Here is a 26212-nt window from a genome sequence, read left to right as displayed (position 1 = left end):
CACCTTAGTTTCTAGGAACAGGCAATCCAGTGGAGGTTGCATATTCATGAGCAGCTAATAGTTTGACATTTGTAAAATGTGTTCTTTCTACGAAGAGAGCCAACCAAAAAGGAAGAGGGAAATCACTCAACCGCTTTATACCTGACAGCAAATAAGCTGATGAAACATTCAAATGAGATTCCCAAATTTAATCAGAATGATTGTGCAGTAAGAGAGGAAACTATATGCACAAGTAAGAAAAAAAAAAACATTATAACAACCACAAGAATGAAATCTCTTAATTATTATGGGCATGACACAAAATAATACTCCAGGTAAAATTTAGTAACACTTACTTTCAATGTGTTTTCATCCTTGGCCCAACTTCTCTCCAGGAAAAGATACTCAGAAAACCACGTTGACTAGCCAATTACCTGCACATGTAGAACTTAGCAAATATCCCAATATTGTTGAAAATAGATGGATAAAACAAGCACTTTCTCCATAGTTCTAATGTTCTAGTGGTAATAATTATGAGCATAAAACAAGCATAAAATCTTTCTTCATAGTTCTAATGTTCTAGTGGTAATAATTATGAGCATAAAACAAGCATAAAATCTTTCTTTCTTTATGTTATATGATGTCAAAATTAATGTTTCAATTGAGAAAAAACGAATCGAAAATACTCTCGAACCCGAAATTTCTAGGTTTCAAACAGGAACGCAGTTGAACGGAGATTCCACCGATCTCATGCGTTTTCATTGAGTATGCAAGAACGGACAAGAAATTTACAAGAACAGATAAGAATATTTGAGTATGCAATGCAACAGATAAGAGAATGAGTATGCAAGAAAGGACATGAAAAGTTACCAAAATTAAGTTAAAAGGACGATGAATTTACAACGACAGTTGTAAATTCATCTCCTCTGTGTACAAATCTAGGGATTCGCTGGCGGTGCCACCGCCGGCAGTGCTGGTGCAGCCGGCGGTGCGATCACCGGAGCTCCAAGAATAGCGTTCCGTTCCTCTTCTGTCAAAGGCATTTGACGAAGAAGACCTTCCGCCTGAACACCTTCCGCCAAGATGTCTAACATCCTATAAGTTGGATGCTCATGGTTCAGATTCAATCTTTCCCCAAAACCAGGACGAAACCATTCATCACTTTTCTGAATATCCCTAGGGTCCATACTGTGTTTTGTTTTCGGGGAAGAAAGGAGGGAGACGAGAAAGTGGTATGCGATTTTGAAATTCTGGTATCACTAGAATGATGTTGCCTAAGATGTCCCAACAACTACTTTGTGAACAGTGTTGTTTTCTATTGTTGGCACATCTTATATAACATATAAAAACTGACAGAAAATAAATAAATGACACAAGTAATTGTTAACCCAGTTCAGCCAACTGCCTACTCTGGGGGATACCAATCCAGGAAGGAAATCCACTAATAGCTCTAGTTACTAAGACCTCCAGCAAACCCTTGGTTTACGCCTTATAACCTCGACACTACTCATGCAACTTCTGCCTAGGAACTCCTAGACATGAGATCCCATCTCACTTCCACTCACACAACACAACCTGTGTTGATTATACAATGTTGGGAAAGATGTGGCGACAACTTGCCAAGACAACACTTCACTTTTGCTTAAAAGCTTCAAGTGAATCACACACGGTAAACTCCGTACTTCAAAGCTTAGGAGTAACCTTAAACTAATAAACTTACTTCTTAGCTCGTGTTATAGAATCCACAAGCAAGAATTACAATCAAATAATAAAAGACTCAACAAAGACTCAATATGTGAACTAATATTTTTCAATTGAGATACTTAGTCTTGAGCTTGGTCTTCATATATATAATGATTAGGCACGCTCCTCTTTCTTCACAAATGCTCAGACGCTCCTTGAGAATCATAAAGGATGATCTGATACTTTTTCAATCTTCATTAAGGATATATCAAGACTTTCCAAAAGTGTTTAAAGGACTTTATATGATAGGATAAGTCATCCAGCTATTCCATTAAGTTTGTCTTATCCTTAAAGCTCCTGATCAGATCAAATCTCCATTGAGCGTGCTCTTTAAGTGGATTTCCATAAATAGCAGATGCTCTAATAAATGCGCGAGATTTCCTTGAATAAATATGATGTTGTAACATGTTTTCCAACATCTTGTTAGTATATTTGTTTTAGCAAAATTAAGCCAATTCAAATATCCAACAATCTCCCCCTTTGGCAATTTTTGGCTAAAACAATTTCAGGCCATTACCTTTGAGAGATATAAAAAGCGCAATCCTTCAAATCACCATGGTCACACAAAAGAAGGAATGTTAGAGCATCATTTAAACAAAATTTCACATAGGTGAAAATATATGCATCAGAGGCAGCAGCAGCGGAGTTATCATCAATTAGCCTCGAGCAAAATAAAACGTGGTATCAGAGCAAAACATATATCATATGTCATATGTCATCAAAGGTGTTGTGACATATGGGAGCACATCTTCTAGCACATGTTCGTCCAATCAGGGCAGCATCCATTCAGTAGCAAACTCCCCCTGACTTCATCAGCTTGTGCATCATCTCAGGGTAAAAAATTTTTACTCCCCCTGAATACTTGCTTACTGCTACTTAAAAACATGTCATAACAAAAGACACAACAACATGTAGCAGAAACAAACAAATCAAAGTACTACTCCCCCTTTTTAGCCACAAAATGTGCCAAAACAGGAAAGTTAAGTATCCAAAGTGCAGAATTAAAAGTACAGACCATGCACTCAGAAGGTGCTAAAATCCAGGGCACAAATACACCCACAAACCAAAAAACAAAGTACAGTAAAATATTAAACAGATTACAAAATCATTCATCATCACTACTGTCAGAGGCTTCATCCTCATCTGTAGCAGTAGCATAACCTTCATCCTCATCTGCATTGTTTTGTTCACCTGTAGCAGTCACATTTGCACTAGCTTTGACAGGTATTTCATCAGCTTCCAATCCTTCAATCATCTGCAAGAACAATTTCTTCCTTTCTTCAAGCTCAGCCTGCTGTTTATCTATTTCCTGACATTGAACCTTTAAACCAGCAATAATCTCCTTTTTGGTCATAACACCAGCTCCAGCACCAGATGTCCCAACATGATCAGTAACATTGTGATTACCAAATAGCTTATGATGAAAAGTAAAGCCAGATTCCCTCTTCTTAGGTGTGTCAGTCACAACCTTGATGTCCGGGTATTGCGCCAAGATAATTCCACATAGCAAAGATGGAAATGCTATTGGCATCTTCACAGCTGTTGATCTAATATGCTTAATGGTTTGATCAAAAATAAAGGTCCCATAGTCATAGTCAAACTTGGTTCCTACAGCATATATAAATCTACCCAGGTTTGTAGCAACATTGGTTGCATGCTTGGTTGGCACCCAATTTGTTGACCCTATCCTATTGAGGATGGCATATTTGACATTCAATTTACTAGTGGGTATCAGCTTCTTTGTGGGCCAGACCTTAACCTTACCAGCAGTTATTTCAGCACTCACAACATCATTAGCAACCTCTAATTCAGCCTTAGGTTCTACAGATCTTCCTAAGTAATTATTGATCACTACAGGAGAAAAATTGATACATTTACCTCTGACAAAAACTTTGTGGTAGTCCTTGCTCAGTGGGTTATCACATTCTTCAGGGATGTTCACAAGAAACTCTTTCACCAGCAGCTCATAGCAGGGACTAAAGTCACAGACTGTCTTCATCAGACCAGCTTCCTTGATGTAGTCAAAGATGTCTTGACATTTGAGAGCATCTTTGGTCAGTTCCCTTTCAACAGCCAATCTCCTTTGGTAAATGTAGTCCCATCTCAGTGCAAAGGCAGCACGATGGAAGGAGATGTTATCACAGGGGGCTTCTTCAATTCCTTGAGGAACCTTCTTAATAGTAGCCTTCTTAGGGTTTGGAGATGAGATGTTAGCAACATCTTCAGCAGCATCATAATCTGAGTCACTGGATGACTCATTCTTTCTCTTCAGTGTCTCCTTCTTCTTGCCAGGAGGTGATAGAACTTTACTCCAACCTTTTACAGGTCCAACACCTTTTGTTTTCACTCTTGGTGCAGGAGTCTTGCTTGCAGTGGCCACAGCCTTCCCTGTACAGCTTCTCAACCTTTTTGTTATACCACCAGTTGGTTTTACAGCAGTCTTGGTGGTGACATAATCATCAACATCTACTACATCCTTTTCTTTCTCAGCTTCTGCAGGCTTGTCAGCTTCAATCTCTTGCTCATCTGTAGGGATGGACTGGTTACTTTCTTCAGATTGAGTGTCCCCTTCATTATCAGAAGTACCCTCATCAGCAGTTCCAGTTTCTTCATCTGTGGACTCAGATGTTGTGGCAGTTGTCTCAACATCCTTTTCAGCAACAGTTTCCTTCACAGGTTCTTCCTCAGCAGTAGCAGTTTCAACTTCTTCATTCTCATTCAAGGATGTTTCAACATCCTTCATAACAACTTCTTCAGTAACAACAGGGGTTGATTTTTCAGCCACCATTTCAGCAATTGTTGGTGATTTCTCAGCAATATTAGGCTCAACCTCTGTAGGAGTGTCTTCCATCTCAGTATCAACAGGCATATTATTCAGATCTCTCTTCTCAGCATCAGATCCCAAATTATCTTGATTAGGGTTACCAGCAATTGAAATAAGTGTTTCAACAACTTCAGACACAGATTTAGGGTTCTGAGATTCTACTTCAGTTGTTTGCTCAGATGTTTTAACATTCGATTCAAAAACCAGATCAGACATAGAAAGAGGAATTCTAGACTTATAATCCCTTCTCTTTTTCTTAGAACTTCCTTTACCAGATTTATCAATAGAAGGGGAAGTATCGTCACTTACTTTTGGAGCTTTCATCTTTTCAACTGATTTTCCCTTTACCTTCTTCTCAGCAACACTTGATTGAGTTTTGGATTTGGAAGCATGAACAATTGTAACAGGGACGGCGTCTTTGATGATCTTCGATGGTTCGATTTTTGCTTTTGATCGAGTAGAACGGCCGGACTTAGTAGTTTGTGATGATTCAGACATGTTTGGATGAAGGTTTTTGAAGTTGGAGAAGATGAACAGATGGAGTTTGATGAGAGAAGTGTGAGAATAGGGTTTACGAACAAAAGCTAGATTTTGGGAGAAAAGTAATTGAATGCGTGTGATGACATATTTAAGGGAAGTTTGTAATGATTTCCCTAAATTAGCGTGCATTAATTGATGGGAGAGAAAACGGTTTCCTTTTGCACGCCTCAACTGCTGTAACTGCTATGCATCTTCATGCAGGCAAATTCCCAATTTGCCCCTTAAAAATTCAAACTGATTAGCATCAAGCGCCTTTGTAAAAATGTCAGCTAGCTGTTCACTTGTACCAATGTGCTTAAGTTCCACACAATTTTCTTCAACAAGGTCTCTAATGAAATGATGCCTGATGTCTATATGTTTGGTTCTTGAGTGTTGAACTGGATTTTTTGATATATTAATTGCACTCAAGTTGTCACAATATAATGTCATAACATCTTGGTCGACATTATATTCTTTCAGCATCTGTTTCATCCACATTAGCTGGGAACAACTGCTACCTGCAGCAATGTATTCAGCCTCTGCAGTAGATAGAGACACACAATTCTGCTTCTTGCTGAACCATGAGATTAAATTATCACCCAAAAAGAAGCATCCTCCTGAAGTGCTCTTTCTATCATCAGCACTTCCAGCCCAATCTGCATCACAATACCCTATCAAAGTTGAGTTCTTGGTCTGGGAATACAGAATCCCATAATCACTGGTACCCTTTATATATTTCAGAATCCTTTTGACTTGTACAAGATGGCTCATTTTTGGCTTGGCTTGATATCTTGCACAAACACCCACAGCAAAGGTGATGTCTGGTCTACTGGCTGTAAGATACAATAGACTGCCAATCATGCTCCTGTATAGGCTTTGATCAACATCAATGCCATTTTCATCTTTGGTTAGCTTTAGATGAGTAGCAGCTGGTGTTCTCTTGTGTGCTGCAGTGTCCATTCCAAACTTTTTGATCATATTTTTCGCATACTTGCTTTGAGAGACAAATATGGTGTCTTCCATTTGTTTGACTTGCAGACCAAGGAAGTATGTTAGCTCACCCACCAAACTCATTTCAAACTCTGATTGCATCTGTTGTACAAAATGTTGCACCATCTTTTCAGACATTCCACCAAATACTATGTCATCAACATAAATTTGGGCAATCATCAACTTCTCTTCTTGTTCTTTGACAAACAAGGTTTTGTCATGGCCTCCTTTTCTGTATCCTTGACTAACAAGGAAATTTGTCAGCCTCTCATACCAAGCCCTTGGAGCTTGTTTCAATCCATAAAGCGCCTTCTTCAGCTTGTACACATGATCAGGATTGGCAGGATCTACAAAACCTTTTGGCTGCTCCACATAAACCTCTTCATGCAAGTACCCATTTAGAAAGGCACTCTTGACATCCATTTGGTACAGCTTAAATTTGAAGATGCATGCTATACCGAGGAGTAGCCTAATAGATTCTAGTCTTGCTACAGGCGCAAATGTTTCATCAAAATCAAGTCCTTCAACCTGAGTGTACCCTTGAGCCACTAATCTTGCCTTGTTTCTTGTTACAACACCATTTTCATCTGACTTGTTCTTGAACACCCATTTTGTGCCTATAACATTAACACCATTGGGTCTAGGAACAAGATCCCACACATCACTTCTTCTAAACTGAGTTAATTCATCTTGCATGGCTTCTATCCAGAACTCATCAGTGAGAGCCTATTTTACATTTTTAGGCTCAACCTTTGAGACAAAACATGAATTAGTAACCACTTCATTTGTCCTTCTTGTAGCAATTCCCTGGTTAGGATTTCCTATGATGAGATCCTTGGGATGGTTCTTCTGTATTCTTATTGAAGGAACTTTACTCACAGGGCGAGGTGTAGGAATGGTTGATTCATCATCTGAATCTGATTCCTTTTCTGCTACAGCTTCTTCAGATGTTGGCAAAGTTGTTGCAACATCATCTTCAGTATCAGATGTTTTAGCAGATGTCAAATCATCTATCACAACATTGATAGATTCTACTATTACCTTAGTTCTCTGGTTGTAAACTCTGTAGGCCCTGCTGTTTGTTGAGTATCCAAGAAACAATCCTTCTTCACTTTTAGGATCCATTTTTCTTCTGTGCTCTCTATCAGATAGGATATAACACTTACTTCCAAACACATGAAAGTGTTTGACAGTTGGTTTTCTGCCTTTCCACAGTTCATATAGTGTAGTAGAAGTTCCAGTTCTGAGTGTGACACGATTGTGAATATAACAAGCAGTATGCATAGCCTCAGCCCAGAATTGATATGGAAGATGTTTTGCATGCAACATCACTCTGGCTGACTCTTGTATTGTCCTGTTCTTCCTCTCAACAACACCATTTTGTTGAGGTGTGATTGGAGCTGAGAATTCATGCTTGATTCCTTCAGAGATGCAGAATTCAAGAAAGCTTGCATTCTCAAACTCTTTACCATGATCACTTCGTATCCTAACAATAGCAGAGTTCTTTTCTCTTTGGAGTTGAAGACAAAGTTCTTTGAATGCATCAAAACTTTCAGATTTATCTTTTAGAAATTCAATCCATGTGAACCTTGAAAAGTCATCTACCATGACAAACGCGTACCTTTTTCCTCCAAGGCTCTCCACTTGCATTGGCCCCATCAGGTCTATGTGCAGTAATTCTAGAACCCTTGTTGTGGTAAGATGTTGCAACTTTGGATGCGACATCTTTGTCTGCTTCCCTATTTGACATTCTCCACATATACTTCCTTCCTCAATTTTGAGTTTTGGAAGACCTCTGATTGCCTCTTTAGCTATTGCCTTCTTCATCCCTTTGAGGTGCAGGTGGCCAAGTTTTTGGTGCCACAACTTTACCTCATCTTCTTTACTAATAAGACATGTTGGTACATCTTCTTCTTTAGGGATCCAGAGATAGCAGTTGTCTCTTGACCATACTCCTTTCATCAACAGCTCTCCTTGCTCGTTTGTAACTAGGCATTCAGCTTTTGTGAAGTTAACTTTCATGCCTTGATCACAAAGTTGGCTTATGCTGATTAGATTAGCTTTAAGCCCTTTTACAAGCAGCACATTATCAAGCTTTGGTAAGCCATGGTTTGCAAGTTTACCAACTCCCTTGATCTCTCCTTTGGCTCCATCTCCAAAGGTTACAAAACTGGTAGCATATGACTTCAAGTCTTCAAGATAGTGTTCAACACCTGTCATGTGTCTAGAACAGCCACTATCAAAGTACCATGTTTCTCTTGAAGAAGCTCTCAAGGATGTATGAGCTATTAGACCTGTGATCTTCTTCTTTTCTCTCCATTCCTGTCTTGTTGTAACATTAGGAAAGGCAGGAGTATAGAATTCTTGATGAACTCTCCTTGGATATCCGTGCAGTCTATAGCAGAAAGGCCTAATATGTCCTTTCCTTCCACAATGATGACATGTCCAGTTATAGAACCTGGGCACAGGATGTTCCATAAGATGTTGCGACAATCCTCCTGACACAAACGTGTTGTTGATTGGAGTATGTATAGTGGCATTGTTGAACTTCATCTGTTGCTTTACTCTTTCATGTTCAAAACCAATGGGCTTAGGTTTCCCGTAGTTTTGTCTTTGTAACATTTCCTCAAAGGCATCAGTACCTTTGGTCATCATTTTAGCCACTTTTGTGACTTGATCCAAGTCAGCATTTAACTTGGTCACTTCTTCACCTTGTTCAGCAACTTTACACAGGAGGTTAGACTTCTCCATTTCCAACTGTTGAATTTGACTACTCTGATCTTCAACCTTAATGTTGAGATTATTAATGTTCATGAGTAAGTCATTTCTCTCAGCTTGCAGTTTGCCATTGATCTTCTTTTGTTTCTCCAATGCTTTGCAAACTTCTATACTTCTACTATGAAGATCTTTGTAAGTAGCAGCTAGTTCTTCATAAGTTACCTCCTCATCACATGATTCTGAGTCAGATACACAGACTCCTGTTAAAACATTAACAAATTTGGCAGATTCTTCCTCCTCTGAATCTGTATCAGACCATGAAACCACAAGACTTTTCTTTTGCCTTTTTAGAAAGGTTGGACATTCAGGTCTGATATGGCCAAAACCTTCACATTCGTGGCATTTCACTCCTCTTTCATCTTCATTTGTCTTTTTCTGAAAGCTGGACTGTTTGTTGTTGTTGAATCGACCATTTGGCTTGTGCCTTTGATCCACTTTCTTCATCAACTTGTTGAACTGTCTCCCAAGCATAGCCATAGACTCAGCTAAGCTTTCTTCACCTTCAGATTCAATTTGTAAATCATCAGCAGCACTTTTTGAAGCAAAGGCTAGATTCTTATCTTTCTTTTCATTCCTTCTGTTCAAACCAATTTCATAGGTCTGAAGTGATCCTATGAGTTCATCTAAATTTAGGCTTGAGAGATCATGAGCCTCCTCAATGGCTGTCACCTTCATATCAAATCTTTTAGGCAAAGATCTGAGTATTTTTCCAACTAGCTCCTCATCTGAGATAGGTTTTCCAAGTGCATCAAACGAATTTGCAAAGTCAAGCACATTCATCTGAAAGTCATGGATGGTTTCTTCCTCCTTCATTCTGAGATTCTCAAAATTAGTTTTGAGCATCTGAAGCTTAGATAGCTTTACTTTAGATGTTCCTTCATGAGCCTTTCTCAGAATTTCCCAGGCATGCTTGGCAGTAATACATCTCTTTACAAGCCTGAACATGTTAGCATCCACACCATTGAAAATTGCATACAAGGCTTTGGAGTTGCCAAGTGCCAGATCATCCTCATCTTTTGTCCATTCATCATGTGGCTTCTTAACATCAGTTTTATTACCATCTTTGTCAAGAACCATTGGTGGTTCCCATCCACGTAATACAACCTTCCATGTCCTGCTGTCAATTGATTTAATGAAAGCCTCCATTTTAGATTTCCAATAATCATAGTTCTCAGGACCTGTCAGTAAGGGGGGTTTAGACACTGACCCTCCTTCTTTATCCATTGTACCAGAAAGTACTCTCCCTGGAGCTCACCCAAAATAACAGAACAGGGTGCCTGCTCTGATGCCAATTGAAATTCTGGTATCACTAGAATGATGTTGCCTAAGATGTCCCAACAACTACTTTGTGAACAGTGTTGTTTTCTATTGTTGGCACATCTTATATAACATATAAAAACTGACAGAAAATAAATAAATGACACAAGTAATTGTTAACCCAGTTCAGCCAACTGCCTACTCTGGGGGATACCAATCCAGGAAGGAAATCCACTAATAGCTCTAGTTACTAAGACCTCCAGCAAACCCTTGGTTTACGCCTTATAACCTCGACACTACTCATGCAACTTCTGCCTAGGAACTCCTAGACATGAGATCCCATCTCACTTCCACTCACACAACACAACCTGTGTTGATTATACAATGTTGGGAAAGATGTGGCGACAACTTGCCAAGACAACACTTCACTTTTGCTTAAAAGCTTCAAGTGAATCACACACGGTAAACTCCGTACTTCAAAGCTTAGGAGTAACCTTAAACTAATAAACTTACTTCTTAGCTCGTGTTATAGAATCCACAAGCAAGAATTACAATCAAATAATAAAAGACTCAACAAAGACTCAATATGTGAACTAATATTTTTCAATTGAGATACTTAGTCTTGAGCTTGGTCTTCATATATATAATGATTAGGCACGCTCCTCTTTCTTCACAAATGCTCAGACGCTCCTTGAGAATCATAAAGGATGATCTGATACTTTTTCAATCTTCATTAAGGATATATCAAGACTTTCCAAAAGTGTTTAAAGGACTTTATATGATAGGATAAGTCATCCAGCTATTCCATTAAGTTTGTCTTATCCTTAAAGCTCCTGATCAGATCAAATCTCCATTGAGCGTGCTCTTTAAGTTGATTTCCATAAATAGCAGATGCTCTCATAAATGCGCGAGATTTCCTTGAATAAATATGATGTTGTAACATGTTTTCCAACATCTTGTTAGTATATTTGTTTTAGCAAAATTAAGCCAATTCAAATATCCAACAGATTTGATTGATTTCAAAATTGAGGTACCATGTGAAGGTGTGAAAACACAAGAAGGGGGGGTTGAATTGTGTTTTAGCTAAGTTAAAACTTTTTCAAAGTTCTTAACTTAACTACGTTAGCAGCGGATAAATAACACAAGTAATAACAAGATAAAGAGAGAGAGAAAGCACACAAGCAATTTATACTGGTTCCTCTCACAAAACGAGAGTAGTCCAGTCCCCTTGCACTTCCAAGGGAGTTCACTATAATCACACAAGATTACAAATGCTCAAGCACACAAGCAAGAGACTTCACAACAATGCTCAAGCACACAAGCTTAAGACTTCTCACTTAAGCACACAAGCTTAAGACTTCTCACTTAAGCACACAAGCTTAAGTTTCCTCAAGTACAAGAGATAGTAAATAATTGAAAGAATACAACTGCTCTTAGAAGAACCTAACAGAGCAAATACAATGAATACAAAGTATTTGAACTACAAGTGCAAAAACACTAGATCAGAGGTTCAGAGCTTGTATACACAAAATTCAGAGTTTGTTCAGCGCGTGTTAAATCCTAGATAATCTTGTTGTTTTAATACAACTGATCCAGCTAGAAAAGAGTCGTTGCAGAAATGACCGTTGAAGTAGATAGCCTTTTGTCTTCAAGCAACTTGTCTTGATGCAGTTTGGTTGTTTCTAAAACTGAGTAAGAGTTTCAGATACTTTGACCATGTGCAGAGAAGACTTTCCTTATTCAGCTAACAAGTCTGATGTCCCACGTTCTCAAGAGTGGACAGACAAAATGAGAGTAGCTGTTCTGATCAAGCTTGAAAGGTCATTTTCTTCATTGGTAGAAGAGTTGACTCGCAAAAGAGAATCTTCACAGACTTCAAGAAAATCTTCAGAGGTTGATGAAGCTTTGGACACTTAAGAAGTTCTGACGACTTCATCATCTGAAGGTTGTAACTTCTGAAGTTCAACATCTTCTGAGCGCTTGTAAACTTCTGAATGCAAATCTTCTGAGCTTCACTCAGAGCTTATCTTAAGCTAATATCTGCACACTTAAATTAAATTTTTAGTCCTTCCAATTGTTTATTAATACTTTGTTATCATCAAAACCTTAATAGATTTAGGGGCAAACATTTTTAAATCAATTTTGTTCCAACAGCATGTACTCCCTCCGTCCCGCAAAAAAAATCACTTTTTCATGTCCCAAATTATAAGCAAAAAAAACTAACTTTTATCATTTTCAAGATAAACTTTTACTTAATTTACTCTCTCTCTTCTTTTCCCCATAATCAATAACCAATAAAAACTGTTTTTACATCTTCCCATGAAACTTATTCAACAAACACACAAAAAGTCAACCTTGAAATTATCATATTTTACTTTTCTTAATAAGTGTGAAAATATTTTTTTTGCCTATATTATGGGACGGAGTAGTATGTATATAACTAGTGTAACTGACCCGGGTTAACATTTACCGATAAATTATGATATACAAATTGTATTTTTTTTTTTTTAATGTCAAGTTTCGAACCAAGTACCTCTAGGAAAATTGAGGTGAATTTTTTTATTTTTTTATCTCTATGGTACATCTATCTATCTATATCTATATCTATATCTATACTTCTATATCTATACTATATATAAAGAGGATACGTGAGTTTTGGCGTGGACTTTTCATAATACCAACAATACTCTTGATTTTTTTTACTGTACCCTTGATTTTTTTTAGTAGCAATAAAAATATACAAATATCTTTTATTAACAAAGTCACCATAACATAAGACACATTTTTTTAGCAACAAAAATCTTTTATTAACAAACTCACCGTAACATAAGACGTAACTTTTTTTTTTTACATAAGTTAGTTCCGCGCCTGCCTGGCCCGCTAGTGAGTATAACTCACTTGATATGAGAGATTGAGAGATAGTATTAGGGGTTTAGATTTCCAACCACATATTTTACACTTCTCCACGTTTTAAAGTGTGAGTCTAGCCATAACTCGGAGAACCTTTACTTTCATGTGTATACAATTTTGAATGTGAGTCTATGCACTAATATAATTAGGGTTTGGAATGGGCTAGGCCGAGCTAGCTTTGTCAAGCCCGACTTGTGGTTAGTCATATAGGCTTATTTCTTAGGTCTATGTTTGGCCTTTTGAAAGCCTAACATGGCCTATGAACATGTTTAAAAACTTATTTCATATGAACATATTTAAATAAATAATTATATATATTTTTAAATATACTAATGAACTAATAAACTAATGAGATTTAACTTTTTTTTTATATATTTAACATGATATTTTAAATAATTTGACTACATATGACATCATATTTCAGTTTTAGTTTATAATAATACATTTATATATGTGAAAAATTAATGCGAATTAATAAACTTTTTTTTTACACAACGAATTAATAAACTTAAACTATACTGAAAAAAAAGCTAATAGATTTATAATTTAATCAACGTGCGAATTTTAATATATAATAATAATAGTTTTTTTAAGACATAATAATAATAATAATAATAATAATAATAATAATAATAATTGTAGAAATATAATTCGACTTTATTTAAATAGATCGGTCTAGTAGATCTAAAACACTTTTTTAATGGCCTAAAGTCCGACTTTTTTTAGCTAAATAAGCTTATAAAAAAACTCTTGATCTGCTCTATTTAAAGAAATAGACCGACCTCCGTTATTGATTGGATGCTTAAGGGTGTGTTTGGTTGGCGGTTTTTGGAGAGGATGGGATGGAATGTGAGGAAATATTATTTTTTTTGACAAAATTTTTCAAGGAATATGAGGAAATATTTTTAGTTAAATGTGTTTGGTTCAATTTTTAGAGGTGGGAGGAGAGGAGCAAAATTCCTCCTTACCCCAATTTTTGTTTGCCACGTGTCTACATCTAACAGCGTTAGTCGAAAGAAAAGATAAGAGACCAATTTGAAACTTTTAAAAGATAAGAGACCAACTTGAAACCTAAAATAAAGACAAGGGACCAAATGTGCAATTAAGCCTATATTTTATCATATTATTATGCGAGAGTATATATTAAAAACATGATATGACAATTATCATGTTTGTTATCCCGTGTGCATTAAACGCATTATAGGATAACTGCTATCCTTCTTATATCATATCTTATTCTTATCCTGCTTTATATCATATCATGTCATTATCATATCCTGCGCACCAAATTAAACGTGCCCTTTTTATTGTCAATATTAAGTTGCACTAAACACATGATATGATAACATAATGCTATCATATTTTTTATCATGTGTGCTCCAAACACATGATAGGATTAGTGTTTATCCTATCAGTATCCTATCATATCCTTATCCAACTGTTTATCCTATCCTGTCAATATCCTATCATGTGCTCCAAACATAATAATATAGAAGTTTTCCTTTGAAACTTGTGCATTTAATACATTAAAAACATTAATAAAAAAAATTATCTTTCTAACATTAACTTTATCATTTACTTTCCTTTTTTAGTTTTTTTTATGCTTAACAAGTGCTCTGGTGACACTGTTTAGCGTGCCCCTAATTTTAATTATGTTGACATAATTGTCCTCATAATTATTTTAAAATATCAAAAAAAAAATTATGTTTGCAACTTTCTAATTTTTTTTCCAAATCATTTTGTTACATATGTACTTTCAATATCCAATGCAACCCTTTTTGTGCTAATTCTTGATATTTATATCGTAATATTTTTTATACCTTACACGAATACATTTTTTCTTATGTTTTCAATTTTTTTTGTTACGTTTAATTTTTTTAAGCATTGTTACTTAAGCTTATTCATTTATAACATTGGTAACAAACATGTTTTCTATTATTTTGTACAGTAATTTTCTAACCATTTTGTTTTTTATTTTTATTTTTAATATACTGTTTTATAATTATTCTTTTTATTGTAATGTATTAGAAGTGCTTTAATATTTTTTAACAATGAATTTTTTGTTAAATTTTTTGTGTTTCATTATTTATGGAGTTTTTGGTTATTGAGTTATCACAGTTTTTTTTTTTTGTTAATCGAGTTTTCATGTTCTGCTCAATTGTTCATGAAAGTGAATTTGTGATAAGATTATAAGGATAAAAAAATAAATTAATTTAATAATCTCTCCCCTCCTCCTCCGAATCAAACATATTAACATATTTGTAGTCGAAATTCTTTACCTCCTCTCCCCTCTTCTATTTTAAACCAAACACATAAATAATTAAAATTTCTCCGCTCCTCTTCCCTCCCTTCAATTAAAATCCCTCCCCTTTCATCTCTTCTATTAACCAAACGGACCTTAAGGCTCTAGCACTTCAATCGCCTCCTTGACCAAACTTATTCTACAAGATTGCTACAATTATAACTATTCTGTATCTCTACTCTTAGTCTCTTGTCTAAGTGTCCATCTCTGCAGCATCTAGATCTTCAACGTGCAAACTTTTTGCATGATCGGCTTTTTAATCAACTCTGTACATTCCTTGCAGGTTTGGTGTCTATTAATGTCAGCGGCTGTGACAAGCTCACCGATTCATTCATCCTTCCTTGCACTCCTTACCAGCTGTCCTTTGCTCACAAATTGGAATTGGTCCAACACCGTCCATGGTAGATTAACCAAGCAGAAATCAAGTCTTTTAGTAAGATTCAAACGGAGTTTTCTGAATGCCTTAAAGAGGCTCAAGGATAAATTTGACACAGCTTCGCTAGCACCAGAATCCACAAGTTTGGTCAGAGGAATGGTGATTAGAGGCATTCCTTTTGATTTTTGAGCAATTAATTCTCTAAAGAACCATATATTTAGGGCTTAATTAGTCTATTGGTCCTTTAAAGACATTTTAAGTTTTACAATGGTCCCTTAAAGAAAAAAAGGTCCGGATTGGTCCTTTAAAGAAAAAAATGTCCGGATTGGTCCCTTAAAGACATATATTTTTGCCATATTGGTCCTTCCCGTTAAATTTTAACTCCAAATATAACAAAAAATTCAAATTGTTAAAATTTTAAAAATTAATAAGGTTTTTGGTGGACCACTTACACTTAATGACATCCACAATTCAGTTTACTAAAACTAACATTTTTTGTAAAAAATTGACGGAAAGGACCAATCGAGAAACATATGTGTCTTTAAGGGACCAATCCTGACCTTTTTTTCTTTAAGGGACCATTGTGAAACCTAAAATATCTTTAAGGGACCAAAAAACTAATTAAGCCAATCTATATTTAGCAAAGGAGAGAGAAGGAAGGAGAGACAAATACAGAGTTGATGAGTCAAATTTTGTGTTGTTAGACCATGATAAAATTTGGTGGAATGATTTAATCCAAGGTGGAAAAAAGTGGTGTAATTTAGACCAATACATGAATTGGTCCAAGCTAAATGGACCCTGTCATAATTAAGTTGTTTCTATAAGAATGTTTTCTCTCCCCCACCTCCCAGCTGAATCTTTTATCCTCCTGAATTTCAATTTTGCCTTTTTTTTTTTTTGATAAGCAATAGTTGTATATAAATATAAGGGAGTACTAGGGGTACTTCAACCCTTACAAAAGAGATTTATATACTTTCTAAACAAGCTAAAGGTACAATTTTGCCTTTGAAAACAACTTCAGTTTGTAGAAACCGAAGTTTTTTTTTGCCTTGAAAACAAATTTCAGTTTCTAAAAATCGAAATTTACTCTGAATTTGCACTAGTAAAAATTCGGTTTCTGCGAACCGAATTTTTCTGCAAGGGCAAAATTGAAATATTGGGGGTATAAAAAATTCACGGGAGGTGGGGAGAGAAAACATCTTCTATAAGTTCGTTGAAACAGTCTTACAAATACTTGAGATCAATAGATAAATTCAAATAACACCCACTTGGGTTGGTGTATTGGTATTGGCTTGAGACCTGAGAGTGTGCTCCTCTTCTGAAGTTCAATTCTCTCTGGTGCCAATTTGGGTGAGCTAATTTAGCTTCTTCAAAAAAAAAAAAAAATAAAAAATAAATTCAAATACGTCAATTTAAATAGGACATAAATTGGCCCTTATATGATATAATCACGAGTTTTCTCTCATAAAGAAAGTCAATCGATATCCAATCAACATAACACAAATCATAAATGAATTTATTTATTTAAGGGCAAACTACACTCACCTCCCCTGAGTTTTCTTTAAATGACACAGACACTTCCTCTAGTTTTAAAATAGACACAAACCTCCCTTAAGTTATTGGAAACACAACCTTTTTTATCCTTATATTGGAAACAGAAATAATGTGAATCAAATTGACTAAAAAGGAATTATAACATAAATAATTTTGTCTAGAAGTAAAACGTACTCTTTGAAATGTATGATAAAATCATTATAGTTTAAACCAGTTAGGACTCAAACCTGTTAAAAAATGCAGAGAATCTATATTGTATGTAGTGGACATTTATCCATACTCTGCAAGATACAAATCTTAGACAATACTCAACCTATAAAAAAAAGCAGATAATCTAAACTTGTTTTGGCTAAACAATGCATAATTAGCTACAAAGATACATACATGAACACTGCAAAAACATTTAAAACCAATACAGGACGATTAAAATGATGCAGCAAGACACCCAAAACAAAATAGAACCACACCATCACAAGACTAAGCAACACGACAATACCTAGAAATAGGAGATTCTCATGCCAATAGCAAGAAGGCAACCACATGGACATGATACTCCAAACAAATCTGCATAATGGACAGAAGACAGCAAATTTATGCAAGATTTTAATACATTAAGGGTTGACAACAACAACAATCATAATAATAATAATAATAATAATAATAATAATAATAATAATAATAATAATAATAATAATAATAATAATAATATAAGAAGAAAAAAAACACCCTGAAGCACATTCATATTCAAACCATAAGTAGCTACAAGACATCCCTATCCTGAAAATAAGAGGAAACAAATAATTATTCGCCAAATATATAAAACCATGTCTAAGATCTCTACCAGAAGCAACTATGGAATCTGATTCTATACTTGGAATGGCATTTGGGTGAATGTGTTAGCTATTGAAACATAACACTATGATCACTAACAAAATTTCAATTTCAAGCAACAAGGAAGCTTTGCACAAGGAACTCGTGGAACCTACTTTTAATAAGTTCTATTTAAGTTTTTCCAACATGGTCCGTGCTAATAGGTTTTGGTTCAATGATAATATGGATCGAGTCTTATATTTAATTTAAAGCTTAATTAACAATGAAAACTCGACTTGCCTAGGATAATGGTGATTGTTGACAGATAGATATATAAAAAAGAAGTATATGCCAAACATTCATTATAAGTATATACATTTAGCACTTACCAACATATACTGAATACTGATGACTAACTACATGTTTTATATATGAAAACCATGGCATCACATGAGTTACACCTAGAAGGATCAAATAATATATATCTACAAAATTATATTAAATGACATTTAAAATCAATACAGTACGATTAAAACGACGCAGCAAGACACCCAAAACAAAATAGAACCACACCATCACAAGACCAAACAACACAGCCTGATAAGATATGTAGAAATGCACCTTTTTAAGCAAGGCTTATTTAAAATATGGATGACCTACAGAGATTCAATAATTTTTTTTGTTTTTAACAATAACTCACAAGTCAGAGGGTTAACTCACCAAACAACGTGTTGAAAACGACACAGAAATCAAGCAAACACCATTGTGGTCATAGCAAAACATAAAGAGTCTAGCTAGCTTGAAGGCAAAGAAAAGGATCCCTTCACATGACATATATATATACTTACACTGTGCTAATAACCCCTCTAATTATAATAGGTTTTCTACCGTAGCGATCAGATGTTATATCCCTCAATATAGATTTCAAAGCTCTGCCAAGATGAATGAGGATCCTACAACATTTTTGCACGTCAAAAGAAATGTTCACATTCTATGTAACAAAATCAGAGTAATTTTATGAACTCTACTATGAAATGTATTATTCAAAAATAGCAATTATTATACACATGATATTACCAGTAACAGAATAAATCAATTGGAAGTTCACATTGTCAACAAATAAAACAAACATAAAACTTACTGCTCGAACAAAGCACTTACAGAATACTAGAAAACTAGACATTGTCGAAAGAGGAGTTTCCTATCACAGTCACGGGGGCGAAAATGAGGCGGAGCCGTTATTTTTCTCAATGACGGCCTGGAAAATATCATTGAGGAAACGATATTAGTAGACACTTTACGACATTGTCGCAAATTAATCTCTCTGAGGTGTGTGAAGTTTTCTACAGCTAGCCCAACTCCCTTGTCCGTGACATCATAACAATGTCCCAGGTCGAGTTGCAGAAGGCGAGGGAAAAACTTTGAGATTTCATACAGTTCTTCATCTTCAATTGTTGAGTGCGACAAGTTCAGCACCTCCAGGTTGGAAGCTTCATCAAAGTCGATGGAAAATGGCTTAGCTTGTGGGAAACAGGCAAATTCCAAATGCCTGATCTTATTACATCTCTTTAATAGTATAGCAATATGTTGTTGAGATATGTGACGGCAAAAGCTCAAATCAAGAAGTTGCAATTTAGGAAACATGAAACCAAAGATGTTGATGTGTTTGTCTGCCAAAGCTGAATTGTAAGCCAAATGGAGAGACTTGACTTGAGGGTATACAACCAAATCCACCACGGACGGTGTTGGACCAATTCCAATTTTTGTGGACTCCATTCTGATCTCGGCGAGCATAGGACAGTTGGTAAGGAGTGCAAAGAAGGATGAATTGGTGAGCTTGTCACAGCAACCGACATTAATAGACACCAATTCACCAAAAAATTGGCAGAGGTGGTTGAAACGCTGGTCATCCAAAAACACTGCGTGTCGAAGATCTAGATGTTGCAGAGACGGACGCTTGGACAAGAGATAAGAGATACCAGTGTAAGTATAATTATAGCAACCTTGGAGAACAAGTTTCCTCAAAGGAAGATGATCAAGTGCTATAGAGTAAAGCAACACATCAGAGATACCCGAAAAAGACAAATCAAGACAAGTTAAGTTCTTCAAAGTGGCCAATGAATCAATGAAATAGGATGTAAAGTCATCAATTTGTGTTGGATCCTCCCTAAAGTTACTAATAGAAAGCGAATTCAAACTAGGTCTGCGGCGTATTGCAAAAGCAATACCAGCATGTGTTATCAAAGGGCAATGCAATATAAGCACCTCTTGTAGAAACTCACAGTTGATACATAGTTCAAGTAACGACGAATCATTAACGTAGACATTACCTGAGAGATTAACTTTGAGGAGATTCGAAAGCTTTCTGGCAACAAGATTTAGAGCATTGTTATAATCCTCCTTGATGCAGTCGTCGTCTCCTCCTCCGTCGAAACTGATATCCAAATGTTGGAGAAACGGAAAGGAATGTGCAATGAAGGTTATATCAGTAAATTTGAGAGAAGCAATATTTGAACAGATGAGAGAGGTCAATCTGAATGTAGGGTTGTTGTTGTTATTATTGAGAATAATAGATTGTAACCCTAATTTGGGGAAGGTCGGGTGGTTAGAGAGGTTAAGGGATGTGAGTCGGGAAACAGAAGCGGGAGGGATTCGGGAGAGAAGTGCGTTGATGTCGCCGCCGTGGAAAGTGGAGAGATCGAGGGAGGTTAGGTTTGTGAACCTGTGGAAGAGGCGAGATGATGGATTTGAAATTAATTTGAAGGTATTCACAAAAGTGCTGCTTATTGAGAGTAGTTGTTTTGATACCATAGATAGTGTCTCTAAATAATGATTACGCTCCTCCACTTTATCGATCTCGTTATCGTTCAGGAGTTTAGATACCACCAACTCCCAGCAATCATTGGGTATATCTGACGACGCCATTCTTTTTCTGCTTGATGATGCCATTGCCATTGCCATAGCAGCTTCCGATCTACTGTATCTATCTATTTCTTTCAACAAAAGACTAGTTAATATATATATAGCTTTGAAATAACCTAAAATTCCTCTTCAACAAACAACCTAAATATTATGTCGGTGCCTCTATCTAACTTATCTTTTTATCTTGCATTAAATATTCAATCCGCTCCTTAATATAAGATATTTTGTTTTTTTAATGTCTACCTTATTTCCAAAAAAAAATATGTTTTTATGTTATGGTGATTTTTTTAATAAATTTTTGTTTGTTACATTATGGTGAGTTTGTTAATAAAAAAATTTTGTTGTTACTAAAAAAATCAAGGATATTGTTGGTATTATAAAAAGTCCACACAAAAACTCATGTATTATCTTTATATACATAGTGTGTAAATATAAATTTTATAAAAAAAAAAAAAATATAGTTTTTTTTAGATACAAAAGGGGCCTAATCCCAGTTTTTTTTTTTATTAACAAACCAAAATGAATCATATATACATCAGAGACCAAATAGCTTTCTCAACACAAGGTGTGTCGAAAAAGACTACCAAAAGTTATACAAAGTGTCATATAGCATGAAAAAAAATTAGTCGATTCCCAAACATAACAAGAGATTCGACCACCAACTGTGTAAGTTTGCAACTAGAGTCACATTCGTCGACTTCAACCACTAAAAGGAGTCAATTTTAACTTTGTCCAATAGTTGAGATAACATATTTGTTAAATTACTGAAGATGCGATGATTTCTTTCATTCCATAGAGCCCAAACACAAATGAGCCAAATAAGCTACAAAAAAGACTATCATGCTCGACGACCACCTGCTGCGTCAACGAACGGAAGAAAATGGTCAGATGGACTTTGAGGGTCCAACGAAGAAAAACCAATCCAGGACCAAACTGGCGACCATAAGGAGCCAAAAGTACCACATGTGAAAAATAAGTGACGACCGTCTCAATGCCTACGCAACCACTGAGCTGTCGGTGAAATAATGCCTCTGGTTACCAAATTTGCTTTTGTTGGCATCATGTCTTGAAGAAATCTCCACGCAAAAACACCTTCAAAGAAACCTGTTTGTGCTAAATGAGATCTTCCGCTACAGACAAGGTAACTGGATCCTGAGAAGTCAAAAGCTGGTAAGCTCCGCAAAGTGAATATGACTGATCTACATCCATCATGTACAAATGCACTTTTTTAAGCAAGGCTTATATTCTGTCGAAAAAAAAATGAAAAAAGCAAGGCTTATTTAAAATATGAACGAGGGGAATTCAATCAATTTTTAGTTTTATAAATAGCTCACAAGTCAGAGGGAAACTCACTGGCTCTAGCTCATAGATTTGTTGAAACTCAGTGGCCAAAAAGACAATTAGTTTGGTTTTCTATAGATGTAGTGTAGTACTGAAAATAGCTGCTTCTTTTGTTAATGAACTTTTAAAAGAGTGATTTTTCTCACAAGACGACGATAAACACAACTCCGCACAAGATGACCACAAACAAACGCCGCACAAGACGACCACAAACTTAAAAAGCAAAAAACAAAGAAGCAAATTTATGTGAATAATCCCTTATTTAAATGAAAAGAAAAGCAAAAACAACTTAGATGAGTGATTTTGGATAAAAAATTGACCCTAAAACCACCTCTCCTTGGTGGATAAACAAAAAGAATAAACTAGGGTTTAGGAGAGGCCCGGCTGCTGTGTGAGAAGAAGAACTTATGAGTAACAAAGTTTTGACTTTTGAGGGATACTGTTCAGCAACTATGTCTAAGTTTTGAAGGAAACAATTAATTAATCCTCAAAGATATAAACCATGTCTAAGATGTCTACCATAAGTAACTATGGAATCTGATTCTATAGTTGGAAAATGACATTTGATTGAATGCGTTGGCTATCCAAACAGAACACTACAGTCTATAGTACAAACTCAAAAACAAAATTTCAATTTCAGCTACAAAGAAGATTTGCACAAGGAACATATGTGGAACCTACTTTCAATTGTCTTGTAATTCTTACACGACAACAATAACTAATAAGGCAAATTAGTAACTATCCTTTATTATTTATACAAAATAAGGGGTTGGTTGCTGCTTGCTATCCTTAGGTCTACTCAACCAATAACTAAATAGTAAATGACAACTTTTCATCTAAAAGATGATTAGTTCTTTTTAGAGTATGGGACAAATTCGCTTCTCAATCCAAGTTCAACAACTTTTTAATGTTTGCAATCACATGAGCATAGAAGTGGAATCAATTCATAGGCTTTGAAATGAGATCAATTGTTGTTTTGGAGTTTGAGTAGCAACAAATGTAGGTGCAACCATAGTTCATAGCCAATTTCAGCCCTTGAAAAAGGCCATGAGTTTAGCATAGGTGATATTAGATATTCCAAGATAACAACTGAACCCAGTCACCCAAGAGTCGTCGCCTCTTCTAATTAACTCGCATGTTAGCCCTGCTTGACACACCGAGAAAACTCCCATCAACATTAAGAACGAAGCAATTTTCTTTAGATGGGTGCCAAGAAACCAACTTAGGAGTAATTTGAGAATCCATAGGAGAGGGGAAGCAAATCAACAACAGAGAAACAAGTCTTCTAGCTTCAGACAAAATTTGTAATAAATAAATGGTGTTTTTTCCCACACACACATAGAGCAATTGACAATCAGACATAGAGTAATTGTAATGATGAACTTCTTTAGAATATTATTTTGTGAATTTCATTGTGCCACATAATCTTAAAGTATTTCACTTTTTTTTTTTTGTTCTAATAGAATAATTTTAAAAAACGAATATCGTGTGATACAAAATATCACATTTGTAGGGATTGCCTACCGACACGGGTAAGTTTGTGAAATCATTTTGTTAATTGTCCTTTAGAATGTCCATTTGGTTACAAAATATTGAGGATGAATGGCACCTATTTTTTGAATGTGAAGGAAGCAAAGAAGCTTGGAATGTAATGAGTCTTGATCATGTTATTATCCCAAGGCTGCAGTTATTTGACAGCATAATAAGGAACCTTATTTTTTATGTTTGGGTTAAAGAAAGCAACACAGTGGCAGGTAGATGGCAATTTGTTGGTTTTTTTTTAGAGGAAGGAGGAATACAACTCACACAATTTTATTGATATTATCATCCTTTAAATACATGAAAAACATAACATAAAAAACATAAACATAAATCAGAATTAAACTACCTTAAATTTGTAACACACCAACTAATACTCATAATTCCTATAGATAAAACTAGTAACAATAGGAATCCTAAGAAACTCAATAAACTCTATTAAACTATAATAATAATAATATTGATTCAAACTTTCAACACTCCTCCTTGAATCAATAGTTATTGACTTCAAATTTCTCTTCTTTGGACTTCTCAACTTCTCTAATGAACTTTGTAGATTTTCTCAGCTTCAAAACTTGCCCCTTCATGACTTGCCACATGAGCAAAATCATTAGAAAAATAAACTTCATGTTCCCGAAAGCCTTTGTCAACCAATTTTTCCTGAAATTTGTTCTTAGAACCATTATTATCAAGTTTAGTTCTATAAACCCACTTAACATTATTCAACTTTTGATCTCTTGGCTTGTCTTTAAATTGCCAAGATTCATTTTTCTCTTTCATATTTTTCTCCTCCTGCATGACAACTCTCCAACCATCCATGCTTGCCACATTTGCATCACCCAAAGGATTGACCATAGCAACATTGCACATTTCAAAAATTTCAGCATGAGGTTCACACTTTTTAACAGAAAAATTAGCATTATCATCAAAAAAAATTTCTGCAGTTTTAGAGTTTTGGCCTTGGAGAATTTCTATTCCGATCTTCTCTTTATTTGAGGCTTCTACTACACTTGGAGATGCATGCATTGATGTTTGCTTCCACTCTATCGGAAAACTTCTATTTCTCATTTTAATAGACATTAGTTCACCACCAACAGGATCAAATATGGTGCATTTCATGTCATTAAAATGCAAAGTGTAGTGTTTTTCCAGCATTTGTCCAACACTCAACAAATTTTGATTCAACTCAGGCACAAATAAAACATCAGAAATATATTTAGTACCTGAGAGAGTTTCAACAGCAACAACTCCCTTGCCTTTGACATCAACACTTTGTCCATTGCCAAATGTAACTTTTGAAACAATTGTTTTGTCTAACTTCTTGAACAACTCTTCATCATGGGCCATGTGATGTGTGCATCCACTATCAACCAACCAATTTTTCTTATTTTTGTCGGTAGTCAAACATGTTGCTGCAAATAAGTATTCCTCCTCCTCATTTTGATCAGCCACTTGTGCCTCAACTTTAGGTTGTACTTCATTTTTGCAAAATTTTGCAATATGACCCGGCTGATTGCATTTGTTGCAACGGAAATTAGGTCTACTCCAGCATCTGAAATGTGGATGATTTGTTTTTTCACAATGCTGACATGGAGGATAATTTGTCTGCTCATCTTCAGCTTTACTACTCAATTTATTAGAACCTTCTCCTTTCTGGAAGTTGTTCCATTGGGCCTTTTTCTTCTCTCCTTTGTGGCCTTGATTGAGCTTCAACTTTGCTTGTAAAGCACCTTCAATCGTGCCTTCCTCCCTCATAAGTCGCCTTTGTTCTTGGGCTTGCAAAGCATACACCAATTCTGACAAAGTAATGGTTGACAAATCTTTGGAGTTTTCTAGAGAAGAAATGGTGGACTCAAATCTCTCAGGAACAGTTACAAGAATTTTTTGGACTATTCTTGTATCAGAAAATTCAGTTCCATGCAATCTTACATTGTTGACGATGCTTAGAAGTTTGTCAGAATACTCCTTGATTGTTTCTGATTCCTTCATCCGTTGCATCTCAAATTCTCTGATCAAATTCAGCACTTGCATCCCTTTGATTTTCTCATTTCCTTCGTACTCCTGCTTGAGAAAATCCCATATTGCTTTGGCTGACTTCAGAGTCATAATTCTTGTAAAGATTGCTTCAGAAACAGCAGAAAAGAGATAAGACTTTGCCTTTGATTTTAGCTGCTTTTTCGTCTTATGAATTTTAATTTGTGCAACCGTTGGATTATCCGGTAATGGATCAATCTCATACTCATCCTCAACAGCCTCCCAAAGATCATTAGCTTCAAGATAAGCTTCCATTCTGGTTGCCCATAAGTGATAATTTTTACCCTCAAAAACTGGCAATTTTATGGCTAAGTTTTCTGATTGCATTTTGATC

General features: G+C 35.6%; 1 protein-coding gene across 9 annotated transcripts; it reads right to left on the bottom strand.

Moving 5' to 3' along the window:
* On the bottom strand, positions 1-21111 carry LOC123884424 (F-box/LRR-repeat protein 2-like). 9 transcript variants are annotated; one of them, XR_006800765.1, is made up of 5 exons: positions 19204-21111; positions 17729-18995; positions 17460-17545; positions 336-413; positions 1-156 (listed from the first exon to the last, which is right to left on the bottom strand). XR_006800765.1 is itself a non-coding variant. In XM_045933517.1 (2 exons), the coding sequence occupies exons 1-2, from the start codon at positions 21001-21003 to the stop codon at positions 19210-19212; spliced, it is 1506 nt and encodes a 501-aa protein (XP_045789473.1). In that variant the 5' UTR covers positions 21004-21111; the 3' UTR covers positions 19002-19209. The 9 variants fall into 9 exon arrangements, 1 of the variants encoding a protein (XP_045789473.1); XR_006800767.1 differs by having other exon boundaries at positions 17460-18009; positions 18763-18995; XR_006800766.1 differs by having other exon boundaries at positions 17460-18009; positions 18891-18995.
* Between the last annotated feature and the right edge of the window lie 5101 nt (positions 21112-26212).

Source organism: Trifolium pratense, linkage group LG5 (assembly GCF_020283565.1).
Source record: "Trifolium pratense cultivar HEN17-A07 linkage group LG5, ARS_RC_1.1, whole genome shotgun sequence".
Lineage (NCBI taxonomy): Eukaryota > Viridiplantae > Streptophyta > Magnoliopsida > Fabales > Fabaceae > Trifolium > Trifolium pratense.
This window is presented reverse-complemented; position numbering and strand designations above follow the sequence as displayed.